This window comes from Varanus komodoensis, unplaced genomic scaffold, assembly GCF_004798865.1.
Source record: "Varanus komodoensis strain SLA01 unplaced genomic scaffold, ASM479886v1 scaffold1, whole genome shotgun sequence".
Classification (NCBI taxonomy): domain Eukaryota; kingdom Metazoa; phylum Chordata; class Lepidosauria; order Squamata; family Varanidae; genus Varanus; species Varanus komodoensis.
This window is the reverse complement of record NW_025335268.1, coordinates 98,841,179-98,859,940: the sequence shown is the minus strand read 5'-3', so window position 1 is coordinate 98,859,940 and position 18,762 is coordinate 98,841,179. Positions and strand designations below refer to the sequence as shown.

The 18,762-nt window shown below is 38.9% G+C and overlaps 1 protein-coding gene across 4 annotated transcripts in view; it reads right to left on the bottom strand.

Moving 5' to 3' along the window:
* Positions 1-6,623: 6,623 nt before the first annotated feature.
* The window catches only part of SLK (STE20 like kinase), a 59,963-nt gene continuing 47,824 nt past the window's right edge, over positions 6,624-18,762 (bottom strand). For all 4 annotated transcript variants that reach the window (XM_044438124.1, XM_044438114.1, XM_044438104.1 and 1 more), the window contains exons 14-19: positions 15,014-15,143; positions 14,457-14,581; positions 13,744-13,932; positions 12,891-13,016; positions 10,001-10,114; positions 6,624-8,434 (exon numbers count right to left, since the gene is read on the bottom strand). In XM_044438124.1, the coding sequence (XP_044294059.1) occupies positions 8,285-8,434; positions 10,001-10,114; positions 12,891-13,016; positions 13,744-13,932; positions 14,457-14,581; positions 15,014-15,143 (834 nt within the window). In that variant the 3' untranslated portion in view covers positions 6,624-8,284. The remainder of the gene's footprint in view (positions 8,435-10,000; positions 10,115-12,890; positions 13,017-13,743; positions 13,933-14,456; positions 14,582-15,013; positions 15,144-18,762) is intronic.

The window sequence follows — 18,762 nt, the reverse complement described above, 5'->3', positions numbered from 1 at the left end:
TGTTCTCAAGAACAAATGGCTGCCAACAAATCATTCCAGTACGGTGTGCCTGAGCATTCCTTGGGTGTCCTTTTATAGATTAGTCCATTGAAGGGTTGCACATAACAGAGCATTTTCTAATAGGCTGCAACGCTATCATTACAATGGTGCAACTTGTCCCTCTGCATATCAAAGTCGAAAGATGTTCAAAAGGTGGGGGGAATGTCAGAGATGGAGGGAGGGTGGGGTGTTGTTCTGGGGATGAGGAGGAATGAATAAATTGCTCTTTTGTTCAGTTGTGTGTCAACAGGCCAGCTTTGAGATACCACCTGAACCTTTCAGCTACAATTCAGAAAATCACATATGCTGGTCCCTAAAAGTAGGGCTTCCTCTAGCCAGCAGTGTCTAGCTTTTGCCAATGGTTGCATGATTTGCCTATACAATTTTATAGCTATTGATTGCTCATCAGATAGGTGATGTAGAGTTGGAGGTGAGATGCCCCCAGTCCGTAGTTACCTGCCATTTCACCCATAGGCAGGCAAACAAACCTGCCTAACAAAAGGGTAAAAATGGTATGCAAAGGAGACAGAAAACCAGAAATATCTCCTTAGAAAAGCCTTAGACCCTGACTACAGCTTTTTAAAATGTGGAGAAATCCTTTGAAACCATGCTGCAGACTATAATAATAAAACCCCACCTAGCCTCTCCTTTACCTCCCCCAGAGGGAAGGTTCTTCCAGGCATCAGTCAGGACTCCAGGCGGAAGATTCCCCAGTGAGCAGCCCTGACCCTGCCAACCACTGACCAATAGAAAGTGAGCCCCCATAGGCCATCACCAATGCCAGGGTTACTTCCAAGGCTTGCAGGAGGCAAAGGGAATGGGTAGGTGGGTGAAAACTTTACGGCCAGCCCGCCTGAAATCAGCTGGCCTAAATCAGGCATCCATTCAGTTCCAACCCTGAAAACGTGGAGACAAGCTGAAAACCAGAGGGCATGCAGGTAATGCGTGCATGCCAGACCCTCCGCATGAAATGGCACCTCCAGCTTGCAAATAAAATCCCAAGCAAGAAATGGATTGCTTGCCGGTTGGGCAGCTGACATTGGCCTGGAGTCTAGCAAAGACTGAGTGGGGAGGGATTGACTTTGGGCTGGAGTAGTCCACTCCCTGATGCTGTGGGCATACTGCCCACCCTGCTGCTTGATGGGCATCCTTTGAACTAGCAGAGGGGCTTGGGATGGTGGTGGCAGCAGCCACTGGACTAGAAGGCCTGCAGGTTTTCAAAATGAATCCCACCCCTGTCTGCTGTGGCTCAGGATTTCATGGCCTCCTTTTTCTGGCAGATTTTACTCCTTAACTCTGCAGGTTGGTCCCTCCATGGAGACTTGTGTATCTGAATGGTGTTCTGATAGTTCTACTCAGTGGAGATTTGTGGACAATGTGGAGTGAGGGGCAGAAAACTCAGCAATTGGAGGCAGATCTAAGGTCACCCGTTTTTCCTCACAAGCCATTTACTACCTGCCCCAGAAAACTTCCCGGAATAAGAGAGAGAAAGTGATTTGTGGCAGATCCCACATATTAAAGCAAAGGGGGTAGGAGAGCTAAAGACCCATTTCACATGCAGACAAATTGAGGCAGGGAACAATTAGGAGTGTGCATTTGAGTTATATAATTGTAGTTTTTTTTTTCAATTGTAGTTGAGTTATATAATTGTAGTTTTTTTTAATGCAGCCCAGCAAGCATTACATTAGAGGAATTTAGCTAGACAATAATTTGCACCACTGAAAAGGTTTTTAAAACCACATGCTCACAGTGTGACATAGATGCATTATACAGTAAAGCAAAGTGGATTGCAAGCATGGTTTTCAATGAGAGTTATTAGTTTAGGCCAGAAAATTGCTGGTCCAAATTTACAAACAGTTCATCAGCCCATTTATAAAAACAACTTAAAGAAATTTCTAGCTGAGCTTCTCTTCCAAACAAATTGACAGGGAAAGGAGAGTTGAGAGGGAGGAAAAGCAACCAAAACTAGTAAATCCCATAGAGCTCAGTGAGTAGCCTTACATAGGATTGCTCCATCTATCTCATCATTTCAAAACACAAGCAGCACTTGGCAAGCACAAGCAAATAGTGCCAAAGCTGTTGACATTGTCATCATCATCATTGTCACCGCAACAGCCCTCTTCAGTTGCTGCAGTGCCATAAATGGAAAAAAAAACTAAGAACAGAATCCGTCCCCTCTCCACCCTGCTTCATACACAAAGAATTACTTGGACTCTGCTGGGAATGGACCTTTTTTTTAATGCTGTGGAAAATGACCAGCCAGTGAAGGAAAATAATATCCTACCCATGCAGAAAGGAACCAAAAGGGAGAAAAGCAGCAGCAGATCACACTGGGATGATGACGGTCTTCTTTACATGCTTGATGGAGTCCAGCTCCATTCCCCAAATGTGGTCGGTTAGCACATGCTGCACTCCACCGTGGTCAGGTAGGCAAAGCTTAATTGAATGAGCCCAGGCCATTAACTCTATCATTGTCCAGGCATGGTCCTTCCCCACCACCATTCTGACCCCCCCCCCCCGTTTTTGAAAGAGCAGGGCTGCATTTAATTGGCTGCCAGGCAGTTTGCCCTTAAGCAAAGCATGCCTTTTTCTTTTTATAAACTTGTGTCATGTCCAGCTGTTGCATGAGGATGCAATTTGCTAGGATAAGCTTGCTCCTAGCAAACACAAGAGGAGGTTGCACATAGTGTTCCCCTGGCTTCCAGCTTCCAGAAAAAGCAAAAAGGGAGCTGGAGTGTTGTTCTGTCACAACTTCTGTCAAGGCCTCTTGGTGGCTCTCCAGGGTGCCTGGCCACCCTCCCCATCACCTAATCAACTATGATATCCTTCTAGGCTGCTTGACAGGAAATGGAAATTGGGGAAGCTTGTATTGGCTTTGCATTTAGTTTCCATCAGCTCAAACTCAACAAAAACATTATTTTAAAAATTGAGGAAAGAAGGGGGGTTGCAACATTCAGAAGTTTTACTCAATTCCCAATTTTCTTTTTGTTTTAGACTCCAGCCTTACCTGCTAAGTAGGTAACCATGTTGTCCAGGATGCCAAGAGTGGTTCTCCAGAGATTTGGAGGTCATTGATACAGAGCCTCCAGCTTTCTTGCTGGTTTTCTGCTTTTCTTATAATACCAGGGAAACCACTTGTTTTCTGGGTGCAGCAACTGGTTTGATACAGACTAATAAGCTGGTCTAATTCACGGTACACAGAAATGCTTTTGTTCAATAGAAGACCTGATTTAGACTTGGAGGTAGAAGTGTTCAGTGTAGCTGTGGTCTGCTTTTGGCTAACAAGACTGCTAATTCAGGCTTGAAAATTCAACTTATGCTCATTAGGGTCATGCCTTGCAGGCTGCAGTGCTCCTGGCCCAAGGAGGTAGCTGTGGTCAGGATACCACCTTTTCAGTTTTGGCTTGTGCATCAACTGCACCCCTCCCTGGACCATGCAGTTCTGGCCAGTCACTCACAATCTGTTCACACACAGATTGCACTATGACAATGTGTTTTATGTGACACTGCCCAAAGATCTTTGGAAACTCCAGCTGCCATGCAGTACAGTGTCCAAATGATTTCTGTTGTTCTTCAGAACCTGTTACACTGGTTTGTTTGCTTGTTTTTGCACCAACTTGGGTTGATCATGAACTAGAAAGTTCTGCTTGATGTGGGTTATCTGAAGGACCGTCTTCTTCCACATGGACCTGCACATTTCAGGAGCTATGACTTGTCATCTTTGGTGGGGACACACAAAAAAGCTTTCTCCACGGTGATGCCAAATCCATCCCTAAAGAGGTTTGACTGATTTTCCTCCAGAGTTTTAAGAAAAGTGACAAATACTTTCGTCACACCTTTAATCTATTTGTAACTCCAGCTATGGAGATGCATTTTTGAACTAACTCAGTTGTTTTTATACCTCTCTTGTATAGTTGACTTAATAATTGATATATAGTACATTTTCTATTATATTTTGTGGTTTATCATCTTGAAGCCACCCTGGGGAACCTTTTGTGGGACCAAAAATCATAAGACAAACTAGCATGTTCTGTCACTTTTGAACATATAATCTGAGAATACTCAAATAATTCTCATCAAAACAGACATTTCCATCTGAGAGGCAGGTAAAAACATACACATTCATTCAAGATGGGAAACAGAAGAGAGTTGTCATTCCAGAGAAAAACCCAGCTAAGATGTAGGAATTCTTTCATTGGAAGTGTGTAAACAGCATGCATACTTTGAAATGAAAATGAACTTTCAAAGCTTGGCAGTGTGTGTATGCGTGCAGACAAATTCTATTTCATCAGCTAAAGAAAAGAAGAAAACTTTACTGCAGAGGAAGCAGCCAGGCAACTGAAATTCTGCTTACTGAATTCTTAATGTGTTGCTCCCCAGAGATGAAAGCAAGTTAAGAAGAAATGTGAAAATCAAACATTCAGAATACAGGACTACAGCTTTACTAAAACTTTCTAAAGAAATAGTTTTCCCCACTACTCAAAACATTCTTGGGATGCATACCAAAATAGCAGTGACAGAAATTTCAAAGAAGGTTTAGGATATGAGAACCAACTGTATTCCTATTACAATGATTTCAGTGTAAGAAGGGTCTGAAAATCGACCTTAGCTGCTATGATCTAAGCTATTTTCAGTTATCACAGTGATTCAGTAGTTTTTACTCCTTTGATAAAACAAAGCAGAGCTCAGAATGCTTTTCTGGTATTGCTTAGAGCAATGATATTGAGTTCTAAGAGATGAGATTGAAGAGAATATTATACTTTGTCAGATTATCTGTGAATGAAATCGTTTATAATGTACTTTAATAAAATGCTTGATCTCACTGCAGGAAAGTGGTCTTTGGTGGCTGAAACTGATCAAATGTCTGTGATCAAATGTTCAGGTGCCAAAGTCACAGACCTAACTGGAGCAGAAGAATTTCATAGCATTAAAACTACATAGTTCAACTGAGCAACTATAGAATTATATTATGCCGCTAATTCTGCAGAAGTCTGTATCTTACACTTCTTCCTGTCTGATAAGGAGGAACATGCTAGCCAAATCATGCTTGCTATTTTATTTTAATGTGTAGAACAGCAGCATTGTCACTTTGCTATTGTAATGCCCACTTAAGGCAACACAACAGCATATCAAAGTGTCTGACTCCACAGGCACATTTGAAAATTTAAGAAAATGCTGTGAGTGCCACCAAAATTTCCTATCAATGGATTGCCACTTCTTGGATCTACATGCCAAGCTTATGGTTCTTATTCAGCAAAAGCTTTTGTTTCATGTCTATCAGACAGAACTGTCTTTTTAACAAGTAATTTTTAAAATTCATCTAATTACTGGTATAATACAGCTAATGCTTTTTTGTAACATGTTTGACAATTTTACTCAGTCTATTGTATGAAGTTTAACTGAATGAATGATTACATTTGCATATGGTTAAATATGAAGGGGGAATAAATGAAAATTTTAAATTGTTCTGAGCTTCTCAGAAAGCTCTGGCTATTGGAATGATAGAAAATAAAATTAAAAAATCAGAATTCTCCAGAAGCAGGAGGTATGCTGTGATGTTAGATGATGCACACATGTTGCATTAGGCATCAATTTAACAGGCACCCCTCACTTCTCACAAAAAAGCAACATTTCATTCAAAGGCATCACTTGCCACCTGAAATTCCTTTAAATAGTTGCATTTTAAAAAATCTAAGTTAAGGACATATTTTTAGCGCTTCATAAAAAACTGAAGTCCACAAAATAGTTATTATTGGTAAATATAATAGGAAGCGTTTGGAAGACCACTAATGATGTTTGCATGGCAGGGATAGGAAATAGAAGAGAACCAAATCTTGGCTAGCCATCCATTGATCTATCATATTTCTAACTCTAATTATTCGGGAGTGGCCTTGTTCAAGTATCACAACCAAGCTATGGCTTATGGTTCAAGAATGTGTGCTATGCTAGTATGCTATCCTTGCATCTTCCGTTTTTTTCCTATCATTGGTTGACTCACTATAACAGTTAATTATGATGTCCAAATCAGGGAAAATATGAATACTGCAAACCAGGTTGCTTCTAAACAAGAACAAGCAACTATTTGAAGTGGGTATCCAGTTCTGGTCCGATATAAACATGGTCAAATCTTAAGTGTCATGGCAACCTATGATTATCACGTCCCAGGAAGTAGAAAGAATGAGAGTTTGTAAATATTGGAGAATGCACTAACGTATTTAGGACATTCAGCCCATGATTTGGCATTTGCACCAAGCCAATGTAATAAAATTAGGATAATGCTGAGATAAGACCTGATTTTCTAAGGCATAAAATATGTTGTGTTCAGCAAAGACAGAAGAATATCAACCCAGCAGCGATAAAAGAAAAGATCAAGCACAGCAAGTTTCTTATTTTGTTGATTTTCTTGTGAGATGTCATAAATGTAGATGGGATATAATTCATTCTGAAGGAACTGAATTATCACAGCAGTAAAACCCCTCAGAGTAGCAAACATTGAGAGAACAGATAACTAATAAGATAAACTGATGGACATATAGTTTCCCCAGTAAGTCAGTGAACTTGAGATATTTAAAACAGACTATCTGTTGATTAAACAGATAAACAATTTTAATGTTATAGTTAATACTAGTTATTTAATAAAGGTGAAGCTTAAAAAAGTAAAGGCTTTTGAATACTTTTTCACTCTAAGCAATTCAGAATAAACAAATTTAATAACTTTGTATACAGAAAAATGCAACATTCTAGTGAAGTATATATGAATGCACAACCTGATACACAATACATATTTATAAAATAAAATGCAAGGTATTAAACCTAATTATATTTGCTAAAAGTAAATTTGGAAAGAACAGATTTTAACTGAAAACATGCATCTTCAAACTAAACATACTACACTGTCACAATCAGACAAGTTCAAGCTCAATATCTGAATTCTGTAATCAAAGTATTGGTCACAATTCATTAAAGTACTATGCAATTTTATAATCTGCTTCCTTCACATGCAGGAATGCTGTTGACATAATATAAAACTCCTAAGAAAGTGACGCTTCTCACATTTAAAGAAAGATAGTAAAATGTGAAAACTTACAGTTGAGTATTCAAAGTTATCTACTAAAAGATTAGGCTGCAGAAGACAAGAAGCAACCAACATTTATATTACAAGCCTAAGACTGGCATACCAAAAGAACAGTTTACAATACTGCTTCTTGATATGACTCAAGTTTGAAGCCTTCAAAGATTAAATTTGGTTGAATTCAAGCACAACTCTTGCTAACATAAATATTGCCATACCCCCACCGAAAATAAGTTATAATACCACTATGAATTTAAGAAATAAACCCATTTATGTTCAGTTACTTCATGGAAAAACAAAATAGCAGATCAAATTGTTTATTTATTTAAAACCGTTCTATAGATCAAAATACATTTTGAAATTAAAAAAAATCTTCTTCTATCAGATAACTGAACTGGCATGTAAGTATGGGGACATTCACAGGCGATTACAGCTCTGGAGTCTCAAACTTCTACTTAGGTAAAGAGAAAATACCACCCAAACCGCATATCTGTAATGTGTGTTTTGCCTGAGGGAAAAGGGGGGGGGCATGCTTAAAAAAAGGGAAATAAATTCTGCAATCTAATATCAGTTTGTAGAACACTATAGCCAGAAAGAGGGAAGGGGGAATAAACAGTACACTGCTGAACAGGGGATTTCAGTGCAAGGTTTTGACAACCATTGTGGCAACAGCAATAATTTCTGTTACAGTAATATAATAGCAAGTTTCTTTAGTGATAAGAGCAATTTTAATCATTTCAGGCACTGAAAAGGTGAAGCGATGAACCCATTTCCTCAAAGTAATGGGCTTAACACAATAGAGGTTTGATTTAAATTATAGTACTATCTTTGAATTGGGGCATGACAGATTATCACTAATAGCTAAGTGCTGCTTTTCAAGTGATAACATAGTTACATTTTTTTCAGACCTGTTTTCAAATGGCTATCTAGTCTTGAAATGCACAAAAGACATCATAGCAGATTCCAAGACATCTGTGCTTCTATTTTAAACTGTTTCCCAGTATGAAAACAATAGGGGAAAAATTCTGGAATCATTGATTGTCTCCACTAAAGTGGATGAAGCTCCTCTGAGGTTCTTCGATACAGGCTGTAGATTTTATTCTTCCAGAAGCTGAAGATGGTTAATTGAAAATGTTAAAGTACACTCAAAACCACCTCACAGAGGTTTAAGATTTATGATCCAGTGGAGTGCATAGAGCTAGGAATTGGGTAGAATTTAGAAATCCGGCTTTGTGTTGATGGATTAAGGCATTCAGATTCTCCAGACATTTTAAAGAAAACCTCCTGTTCTTGAAGCTTTCGAGCAAATTCCTCTTCTAAAGTCTAATGACAAAGACAGACAGACAAATAAATGCAATGGACTTAATGCTAGCTTTTGTTCTAATTTATCTTAAGCAAGCTACCAAACAAACTATTTGCTTAAATTTAATAGGTTGTTAGGGAAATAATTCCAAGTTGCAATCTTGAGGTACATTTGCTATGTAAAATATATGAAGGGCATGTAACTTGTTTCAAAAATGTCTACATATTAGAATTCCTACAGAGATGCTGCAGCAATCTTCCCCCTTTCCCAGCAATTCCAGTGAATTGTAGTTCAGTCTTAATTTCAAACTCCTCCCACCCACACCATTATACACCTCACACACAATGTATATGTGTATGGAATGGGAACTTTACAGCCCCCATCTCTTACAGTGTGAACAGCAAGTGGAAGCTATGGCAGAGACCCCGCTGAACTGCATGTGAACAATTCTAATGTACAAGAAACCAGCAGGTATCAAAAAGCAACTTAAGGAAGGATCCCCCTCCAAAAAAATTCTCTGAGAAGATCTTAACAAGAACTTTGCTAGCATCTCTGGTCTTCTTAAATATCAGTTGTCAGCCAGGGCTTTCTAGTGCAGTTGGTAACTGGTCCTACAGAGAGATGACACCAGTGGTAACCATTTTGAACAAATGCTTCAGCCCATGTGTCAAAGGCGACTGCATGCATTTCCACAATAAGAAGGTATTGTGCAGTTTTGTTTTTTCTTTCTTACTGGATTTCCCATAGTAATAAAAGAGATAGAAGTGGTGGGAAAGCACAGAAGGGTTACGATTGAAGACACTGAAGAACACAGCTTCTGCTATGTAAGAGGCAGAATGGTCAAAGCTATTTTTGAAAGAAATGCACAAGTTTTTTGAGCACTTATTTGAACCCACATAATCACTTTATTTTGTCATAGTTACCACTGTTAATATTCAATAAAGAATAATTCTCCAAAGGTGCTGCTAGTGCAACAACGATGGGTACCTCACTCTATGACTGCCCTAAGATGTAACTGTGCCTACTAACATGCTTATATGCTTTTTTCCTATACAAACTCTACAGCAAAAGCTGAAAATGCCACTGGCACAGTGTAAGCAAAATGCCCCTTTAAAAAATATAGTCTTTGGTTGGTGTTTCAGATTTGTCCAGTTTGTGACAGTCTGCTTACAACTATTAGCTCTGGTTTCCCCTGCCCTTGCAGGTTTGTTCACGTAACAGGCAAGAGATGGAATCTCTAGAACATGCCCTCTCATTCTGCAATTTCTATACTGTAACTACTTGTAAGCAGCAAAAGATTGCCTTTGTATTGGGCAGATTAGTCCAAATTTAGCTCTGTTGCCATTTAAAACTGTCAGCTCCATTCATCATAGCCAAATCTGTAGTGGTAAGAACAAGGATGCAAATATCTGATGCAGGAAAATTGTTCCCAGAGAAATGTCTTTGATATATATTTTGGAGTAATTTTATGTATGAGTTGATGTTACTAGTACTCTTAATATTTTGTTCTGTAAATACATCTGATGGCTTTTATCTCTGGCATGCTGACCAGAATTTAAAAAAAAACATATATACCAATATTTTACCTTTTTTCTTGGTCTCAGTTTCTCTCTCCATTCTTTCAGTTCTTGGCTATGTTCCTCATCCAGTTCTTTTAGTTTCTGAGTCTCGTGTTCAACCAGTAGATGGCATTTCTCATTCTGAAAATGGGATACAGATAATCCCTTAGTAAAACTAAACCAGATTAGAAGATTAGCCACTTGTATAGCAGCATATGTTGACCTAATTCTTTAATTAGCTTAGACTGTACAGTGACAAAGGTAAAACCTACATACAACCTTAGTAATACAAGCTATCAAGATATTAGCTTTTCAACACAAAGAATCATTTGAATTCCTTTAAAAAATAGAAAGAATATATATTAGGGTTTTTTTCTCAGATGTCTCTCATTTCTCAGATGTCTCTCAGACATTTCAAATATGTCTCAGAACCAGTACCAGCAGAACCAGATTTACAGAATATCTGGCACTGTGTTTTGTGTGTGCAAGGAAGACATATGAAGTCACCTCCAATCTATCACAGCAGGCACTCCAATATGTGCTTCTCACATAAAATCTTCCTCATTAAAAAAAGCGACTGGTTTTTGTATGGTTAGCCTGACTAGAAGTTTCATGCTATCCTCTCCCTGGCCATGATATCCTCTCCCTAGTTTATTTTTTATGCATCACTTTGCCAGAATTTCTAGTTCTGCTTACTAATTAAAATATCAGCATACATTAAACAATACATAAAACAGGTGTAACAAAAATAGTAAAAACAGGTCTGAAGTAGGGATATTGTAGAAATTAGCAATGGATTCAATTGAGTTTGGATTTTTAGGAATCGGATCCACAGATTCTGCAGCATGCTTGTTTTTTTCTGAGATGTGCAGATTCCATGGACTCATTGAATAGCTTTTCCACTTCAGGGGGTGATTTTTGCATTAGTGTCGTTTATGCTAATGCAACTTGCACCAATGTGCAGCAGTTTTTCTCATTTGTGCTAATTTGCATTAACTAACATAGATTGGTGCATTGGGATAGCTGTGAATTAGAACAAGCAGAACAAAAGTCTAGTTAAAAAAAATGTAATTGTGTCAACAACTGAACAAAAAAACCAAAAGGCACCTGATTATTTTGCAAAACACAGATGGGACAGATTTACATAAGCCATACATCCCGAGTAAGATTAAGAAACTCATAAAACCACTGAAAATGAGTAGCTAAAGAACATGCTAGAACGTCTAGATAAACAAAGAGATAGTTGTCAAACACCAAAAAGATATCAAATTTGGTGCCAGGAAAACCTTCCGGGGAAAGGGATTCCACATACAGGGCACTACAACTGAGAGGGACTCTTCCAAGTCATTGCTTCCTTAACTTCAGAAGGTCGAATGTCCTAAAGAAGGGTCTCTGAAAATAGTTGCAGTAACCTTGTATGCTGTTAGCAACCTTAAGTGTACCATTTTATTTCACACATTAGTTTTGTCTAAGTCATGGGCACCTACACAAATTCAAGACTTCCATTGTTCCAAGTATCATGGCTTATCCCAGACCCTCAAATCATTCACTGCAAAAAGCTCTGTCTACAGATGGACAAGAAAATCCTCTTGGGCCTGAAAATTTTAGATAGGAGGAACAATACTACTCTAAAACTTCAGTTGGAGCCTGTAGCCTCAAACTGCTTTAGGCTGATAGCTATTCTTTGTACATTGTACATTGGAATCTGGAATTCTTTGCAGAACATTGCATATGTGTGGGATCAGCCATGGTCGCCCTGATGGAAGACCTTCATCAGGAGAGATATAGGTTATTTTTACTCACTATTTCATCATTTTTGTTACTGCTGCCTGCTGCATCCGCCTAAGCTTGGCTCTGGGGGACATAAGACTGGAAGCACTGCATTACAACGATCCTAGCCTTACTTGTAGGGTTGACTGTAATGAATACATTGAGTGGCTGTTTCTCAGACCCTTGACAATTGAGTTATGGGGCTCTGCAGCACACCATCCAATGTTATTTAAAGTCTATATAAAGCTTCTGGACATTAGGGGATTTGGAGCCAAGTGCTGTCAGTACACTGATGATACATAGCTCCATCTCTGCTTGACAACTGAATCAGAAGAGGCTGTGCAAATGCTAGATCACAGTGCCTGGACTCAATGATGGGCTAGTTGGAGGAAGGTAAACCAAGGATTACTCCTGGCAAGATGAATGCATGATTTCTGAGTCTGAGAGACAGGTATACTTCCTGTTCTAGAGGAGGTTGCACACTCCCTGCAAGATCAGATCCGAAGTTTGGGCATACTCGTAGAGTGCTTTTCCATCTCCAATTGATTCTCCAGCTATGGCTGTCTTGGACAGGATAGCTTGGCCACAATGATACAGGCACTGCTAAACTCAAGAACCCTTTACTGTAGTGCATTCTGTGTGGGGCTGTCCTTGAGGTTGCTCTAGAAGCTGGAGTTAGTGCAGAATGCAGGGTTCAGTCATTATTGGGAGCTGCTTTTTTTCAGCATGCAACTCCTTTGCTGAAGAAACTGCACTTGCTACCAATTTGCTCCCAGGGTGTACAGTGGGACCCTTGGGACCAGGATACCTGAGAAAGCACTTTCTTCTTTGGTGTACTAGAAACTATCACAGATATTCCAGCAATGACAAGACAGTTTCTGAGAGACCAGTTTTGTAGACTGTGCTTGTTAATACTGCTAAACTATATGTTAGGAGTTCTTTGGAAAGAAAATGGTACAGTTTGTTTATATGCATGTACCTGCACAGCTGAGCAAGAAAGTTACAACACATTTCACATTTTCATGCAGAAGTTCCTGCAAATATAGTCAACAAATAAAAATTCACTGTAATCAGTATATGCATATTCTGTATCCATTAACATGGCTAAGACATGGTTGCATTAGACACTATGTTTTATATGTTTCACCTGTAGCTGGTGCAGTTCTCTAATGTTGGCTTCACACTGTAGTTGAAGATCTCGCATTTGATTTTCATGCTTCTGATGCTGAGCCAGTCTTTCATTTTTTTGTCTCTTATCTTCTTGAATAGCAAACTTTAAAAAAAAACTTAAAATCTATTTGGTGTTCATACATTTAAGCATATAATTAAATAGCAGTGTAACATGCAAGAAGAGTGTAATTATATTGCAATTAGCAGTGCACCAGATGAAAATGGATTGGCTGTTACACAGCTGCTATCCATAGGGGCAACCATCATTCATTTCCAGTGAATACTGTATTAATTTGGATCTTTCCTAAACAATCTAATTCATGAATAATAGAAGTCAGAATTGGCTTACTATATTCAAGTGCACAATGGTAATCAGTGTCAAATATAGAGTTAAAGATATCCAGTCTTGGGAGACCATATAATATATGAGTTTCATGAAATTGCACAGAGTTTCTATTAAGATACTTTAACCTTCATGCAAATGACTTACACCTGAATCATTTAAAACTACATACAGAGTCATCATATGGCACTTAGACAATGTCTAGAGGGCCAAAGGATTTTTTAGCATCCCAGCTCCAACACTGAATAACAGTTCTGAGGCCAAAGTTGGGACTCTGAGCTTGGAGTGCTCTTCATCAGCACTGCCAAATATCCTGGTGCTGCCTCAGCCTCCTTCCTTCCCTCTCTAAAGCACCACAGTTAAACCACTGAAATCAGTCTAACTGCTTTGCAGTACAGCCGTATTTCATCTGCATGATTTTCCTGCCCTGCCTAGGATGTGGATAATCCTCCAAAGTTCAGATGGTTACAGGCAGGCTCACCCTTACCTGCTTAATCTTTTCACGATCCTGTTCTGGAGTGCTTGAAGAATTAATTCTTAGGCTTTTTTTAAACATTGCCATTCTAGTTTTTGCTTCACTGCGCTGGATTTTAGGCAGTCGAACTCTTTCTTGTGTGTGTTTATTTTTTAACTCCTCAATAAGCCGCTGGTTGTATCTTAGCATCTGTTCTGTTTCCTGCATAACAAAAACAGCAGCAAGAAGAAAACTGATTTCAGTTGAACAACATTCAGTTGAACATTTTCCTATACATACTGAGTACTTCAAAATGACATTTCCATAATGATAAAAATTGTAGAGAAAGCTTTAAATAACTGCTCAATAAGAACAAACACAAATTTACATATTACATACTAACAAAAACTTTAACATAAAGTGTGCTTAAATGTCTATAGCATGCTGTTATAAGGATGTAAAATTAAGAATAATTTTGAAGTAGGCATATGGCTTACAGTATCAGTCCTATTCTTTTCCAGTTTGCTCCCTTTATACACTGTGTATTAATTTTTATTTATGTATAAACTAATACACTAGTGTATTGCTCCTTTCTGCCTTGAATTTAAGATGCTTTTTCAAAGTTCGTATTTTATTAAAAGTATGACTTAATATTAAATGGTTGAAATGATGTAAATAAAATTGGTTCATATAATAAGAACTGTTTTTCAAAGAAGTCCAAGGGAAAAAACTGGGAAAACACTAACTTTTTCATGCCGTTTAAGCAGCTGATGCCTTTGCATGAAGTACTGATCTTTCAGCTGCTGTTTGAGCAGCTGGTGTTTTTCCTGCAAGTGTCGCTCTTCCAGCTCCCATATTGCAGCTTCACGGGCTGGAGGGGAAGAAAAATGTAACAAGATCACTGAAAAAGTCACTCTAAAACATTCCTTATAAAATAGCCTTCACTAAGCCACCATTGTTTAATTACATACTCATATACATAGAGAAAATGTACCAATCAAATGATTTCCAACTGACAAGCTGAAATTATAGACACTTAGGCCTGGCAGCCATCAGAAAACAAACAATACATTTTAAAACGGATGTTTAACATCACCCTTCTGCTTGGGGAAGACCATTTTGGTGAAGACAAGCTCAACTGGATTTTCCTGTATCCATTCAACAAACAGTGACTTGGGATGCTAGTTCACAAGTGTTCTTATTCCTTTTCATGCATATAAAAAGTACTAAGTGGCTGGAGCCCTAATGCTTCCTTCAAGTTCATAATGTTTTAATTCAACAATGACAAGCAGGACAAAAGTACCTCTCATGAGCTGTTGCTTGTTATTTAGACAATCCCGTTCAATGGTGGCTAGCTCTGCTTTTTGCTGATGAATTATTTTCTTCAGAGATGCATCCAGTTCTTGTTGCTGTTTCTGTACAAACTCTTGTTCCTATTAGAAATTAGTTCAAATTGAATCAATCATATACAACTTCATATACAAATGAAGATGTGTTCATTTGTTTTCCTATTTCTAAAGAGTTCAGAGCAGCATTTTAGGCTCAAAGTTACTATGAAAGGTGGAGACGAAGACACAGTTACATTTCCACAAGGTGACCCTGTAAATTTCACAGATGGCAGAGGTCTGGACATGGGTTTCCCAGATTCAGAACCAACCATCTACCCAGTGGCCAGTTAAAACTCTACAGAGCAAGTAGACTCACTGCACATACAGCAGCATTTAACTCAGCATCATAAAGGGTAATAGGGAAACATGCATCACTGAACAGTAGTGAAAACATTAGAAAGCTTTAATTGGCTGTACAAGTTCTCTCTTTTTCTTCCGTCAGTATCCCTCTTTCTCCAAATCTATAAATTGACTGAAATGCAGCTGGATTTTGGGACAGCCTCACAGGCAGTCACTTGTGTGCCAAGTATGACGTTCTGCACAAATAAATTACCATACATGAATTAAAATATAAAGCAACAAACTAATCAAGATATTTAATATTCCAAGGACTTAAATTAAAATGCCACTTGAATTTGCATACCACCAATAAATGGAACTAAATCTTCTTTAGGAATGAGTTGAAGTGAAGTATTAGAGCTGAACTGAAGAATGGGCCTGCTTCACAAAAATTTTGATTAGAATTAAAACAGCCACCCCCTCACATGCAAATCTTCCATCAACAGCATTGCTGGATTGTTACAAAAAGGGTCAAAGTGTTTATCTGGCAATGTCTGATTAGCTAGAGTTGCTCACATGACTTGTACAGAAAGTATATGCACTGCCCTCACTGCAAATAGGTTTCGTTTTCCTTTAGTGAGGTCAACAAATAGCCACACCTGTTCTGAGTATGTGATAAAGTTACATCACAACATACAGTATATGATCACTGAATGACTGTGATCACTTACAGAGGAATGGAACAGAAGGAAATGTGGCCAATATGAGCATGAGCAGTGAAAAGAGAAACAAGTATCTCTTTAACCGTGGATAAGGCAGGATTAATGCTTCTTCGAGAGAAGACAGCATTGTTTTCCTTAGTGTGCCAATCACTCCTTTCAAAGAGAAAACTAAGCCTGAAGAATTGCTAAATATTAATCTACCATTTCTAATGCTTCATGCAGACAGGAACTACTGGGCTGCCCCAACCCAGCTCCTGACTCCAGATTGTTTAAAACCATTTTCCCAGTTGTCTTATGACAGCAGATATCATTTTGCTATCTAATGAACTTAGGATGACAAATCACATTTCTTTTGATGATGAAGTTACTGCTCTGAACAGAATTGTAGAATAATAAGAGTTGGAAGGGGCCTATATGGCTATCAAGCCCAACTTCCTTCCCAGTGCAGGACTCCAAGTTAAAACATCCCTGACAGATGGCTGTCCAGCTACTGCCTCTACCATGGGAGAGCCCACAACCTTCCTAGGTAATTGGTTCCATCACCATATTGCTCTAACAGTCAGGAAACTTTTTCAGCTGTCTAGCTGGAATTTGGTTTCCTGTAACTTACAGCAATTATTACATGCCTTACACTCTGGGATGACTGAAAAGCCATCCTGCCCGTCCTCTGTGTGACAGCCTTTCTAGTATTTGCAAAGTTCTATTATATCTCCCTTCAATCTTCTCTTCAAGGCTAAACATGGTGGGCATGTCATGAGCGGAGCCGGGGGTCAGACTAGATGGCCCAGGAGACCCCTTCTGACTCACTCTGTTTCTATGTTTCTAAACATGCCCATCTCTTTCAATCTCTCCTCGCAGGGCCTTGTTTCCAGTCCTTTGTTGCCCTCCTCTGGCCCTTTTTCACTTTGCCTACATCTCTGTTGAAGTGTGATGCACAGAACTGGACACAATACTTAAGATGTGGCCTAGCCAGTGCCAAATAGTCTTGTCTTAAAAGAATACTGTGTAAAGCAGTGCAACACTGTAGCACTTCAAGAGCACAGAAAGATAGTGTTGACTTCAACATTTTAAACCAGGGCCTCTTTTGCAGGCTTCAAACATTCCCTTCCCCAAGCCCTGTCGTCCAAAGGATACCAGAAGCTGGGGCCTAGGAATTCCCACAATCTCTCCCATTGATTGGAGATTAACAGGGAAATTCCCTTATTATGCATGTGCCTATCTTCTGGACTATGAAGGGAAGTGGTATGCTAGGTGTTTTGCCTGCCCTCATCAGAAGCATGTGGTGCAGGTGAAGTCACCCAAGTGAAACAGAGGCTAACCCTCCTTGGTTTAGGCAGATTACCTTCCCACAACTTGGGAAGGCTGTGCTCAGTGAAGACTGGGGCTGATACTTCAGAAGTGACCAGATAACCTCAGGGGCATAGCATCGCCGCATATCCAGATGACTGGGTGAGGTAAGGGTCACTACTCCATTAGTATATTCCTCACCTGTTTTACATCCAGTCTATATCAGGGACACCAAAATGGGACACCAAGACCAAGAAAATGAAACATTTTTAGCTGCAGAATCTCTACTATGCAATGTAAGCATGCATTGGAAAACAAGGGCAAACAGCTTTCAGATATACATTTTGCTTAATGCTGGAGCAAACAAGCCAATCAAATCAGGCATTTGTGCCAGTTTACATATGACAAAGTGAAAATGGCTACATGCTAAGTATTCATCAACTATTTATTTCTTTGGGTACAGGAGATTTGTGAAAAGAATAACAGAACAATTATAATTCAAAAACTTTATTACTGCCAAACTATTATTTCTTGGTTTGAAAAGTCTGTTAATATCTTGTAATGTCTGAATACTTGTGTTATTTTCTTTCAAATGCAAGTGCATTATACACATTACATTGTGTATAACTGGTACGTATAATTACATACATACAAATATTTTATCAATTATAATGGTGTAGCCAATTTATTTATTTTAGGATTGGTGGGGTTTTAATGTTTGTAAACCACCCAGAGAGCCCTCTGGGCTATTGGGGTGGCATATAAATGCAAATAAATAAATAGGGACCTTACATGCTAAAAAATTTGCAAAGTTTGTTAATTCAGGTTGCACCGAAATTAACAGTAATTGTCTACTTGCTTGGTATCTTCGGGCTATGTCTTTTAGACTAACTTTCCAAGTCCTACAGTTGACTATATTCATTTCAATTTGTTAGTCCTTCTTATTTCACCAGGTCTAATCCAAAGTACCACAAAGAAATATCTGCACTCACACCAGGCTACATCCCCATTTTCTAAACAGCAGCTATCCCATACTACACAGTAGCACACTTTAAAATAGAAAGTTGGATTAAAAAGCAGCTAAATGGGAGAGGGGAGAAAAGATAAGGTGCCCATAACAGATCTACTAGCTGTCCTCTCCCTTCTTGCCCTTGAAGTGCCAAACACTAGCCTCTTTGCAAAGCAGGTGTTCACTGGCACTTTGCAGCTACATGACTCTCAACACTTTCTAGTAAGCTGAAAGATAAGCCTATGTGCATACTAAAAATGATTGTTGAACCCAAACTAGGGACTTCTCCCCCAAACTCTTTCCTTTCAATAAATCTGGGGTTCCATCCTCAGGGGGGCTTCCTTTGTGGAAGGCCAGGTGGCAAGAC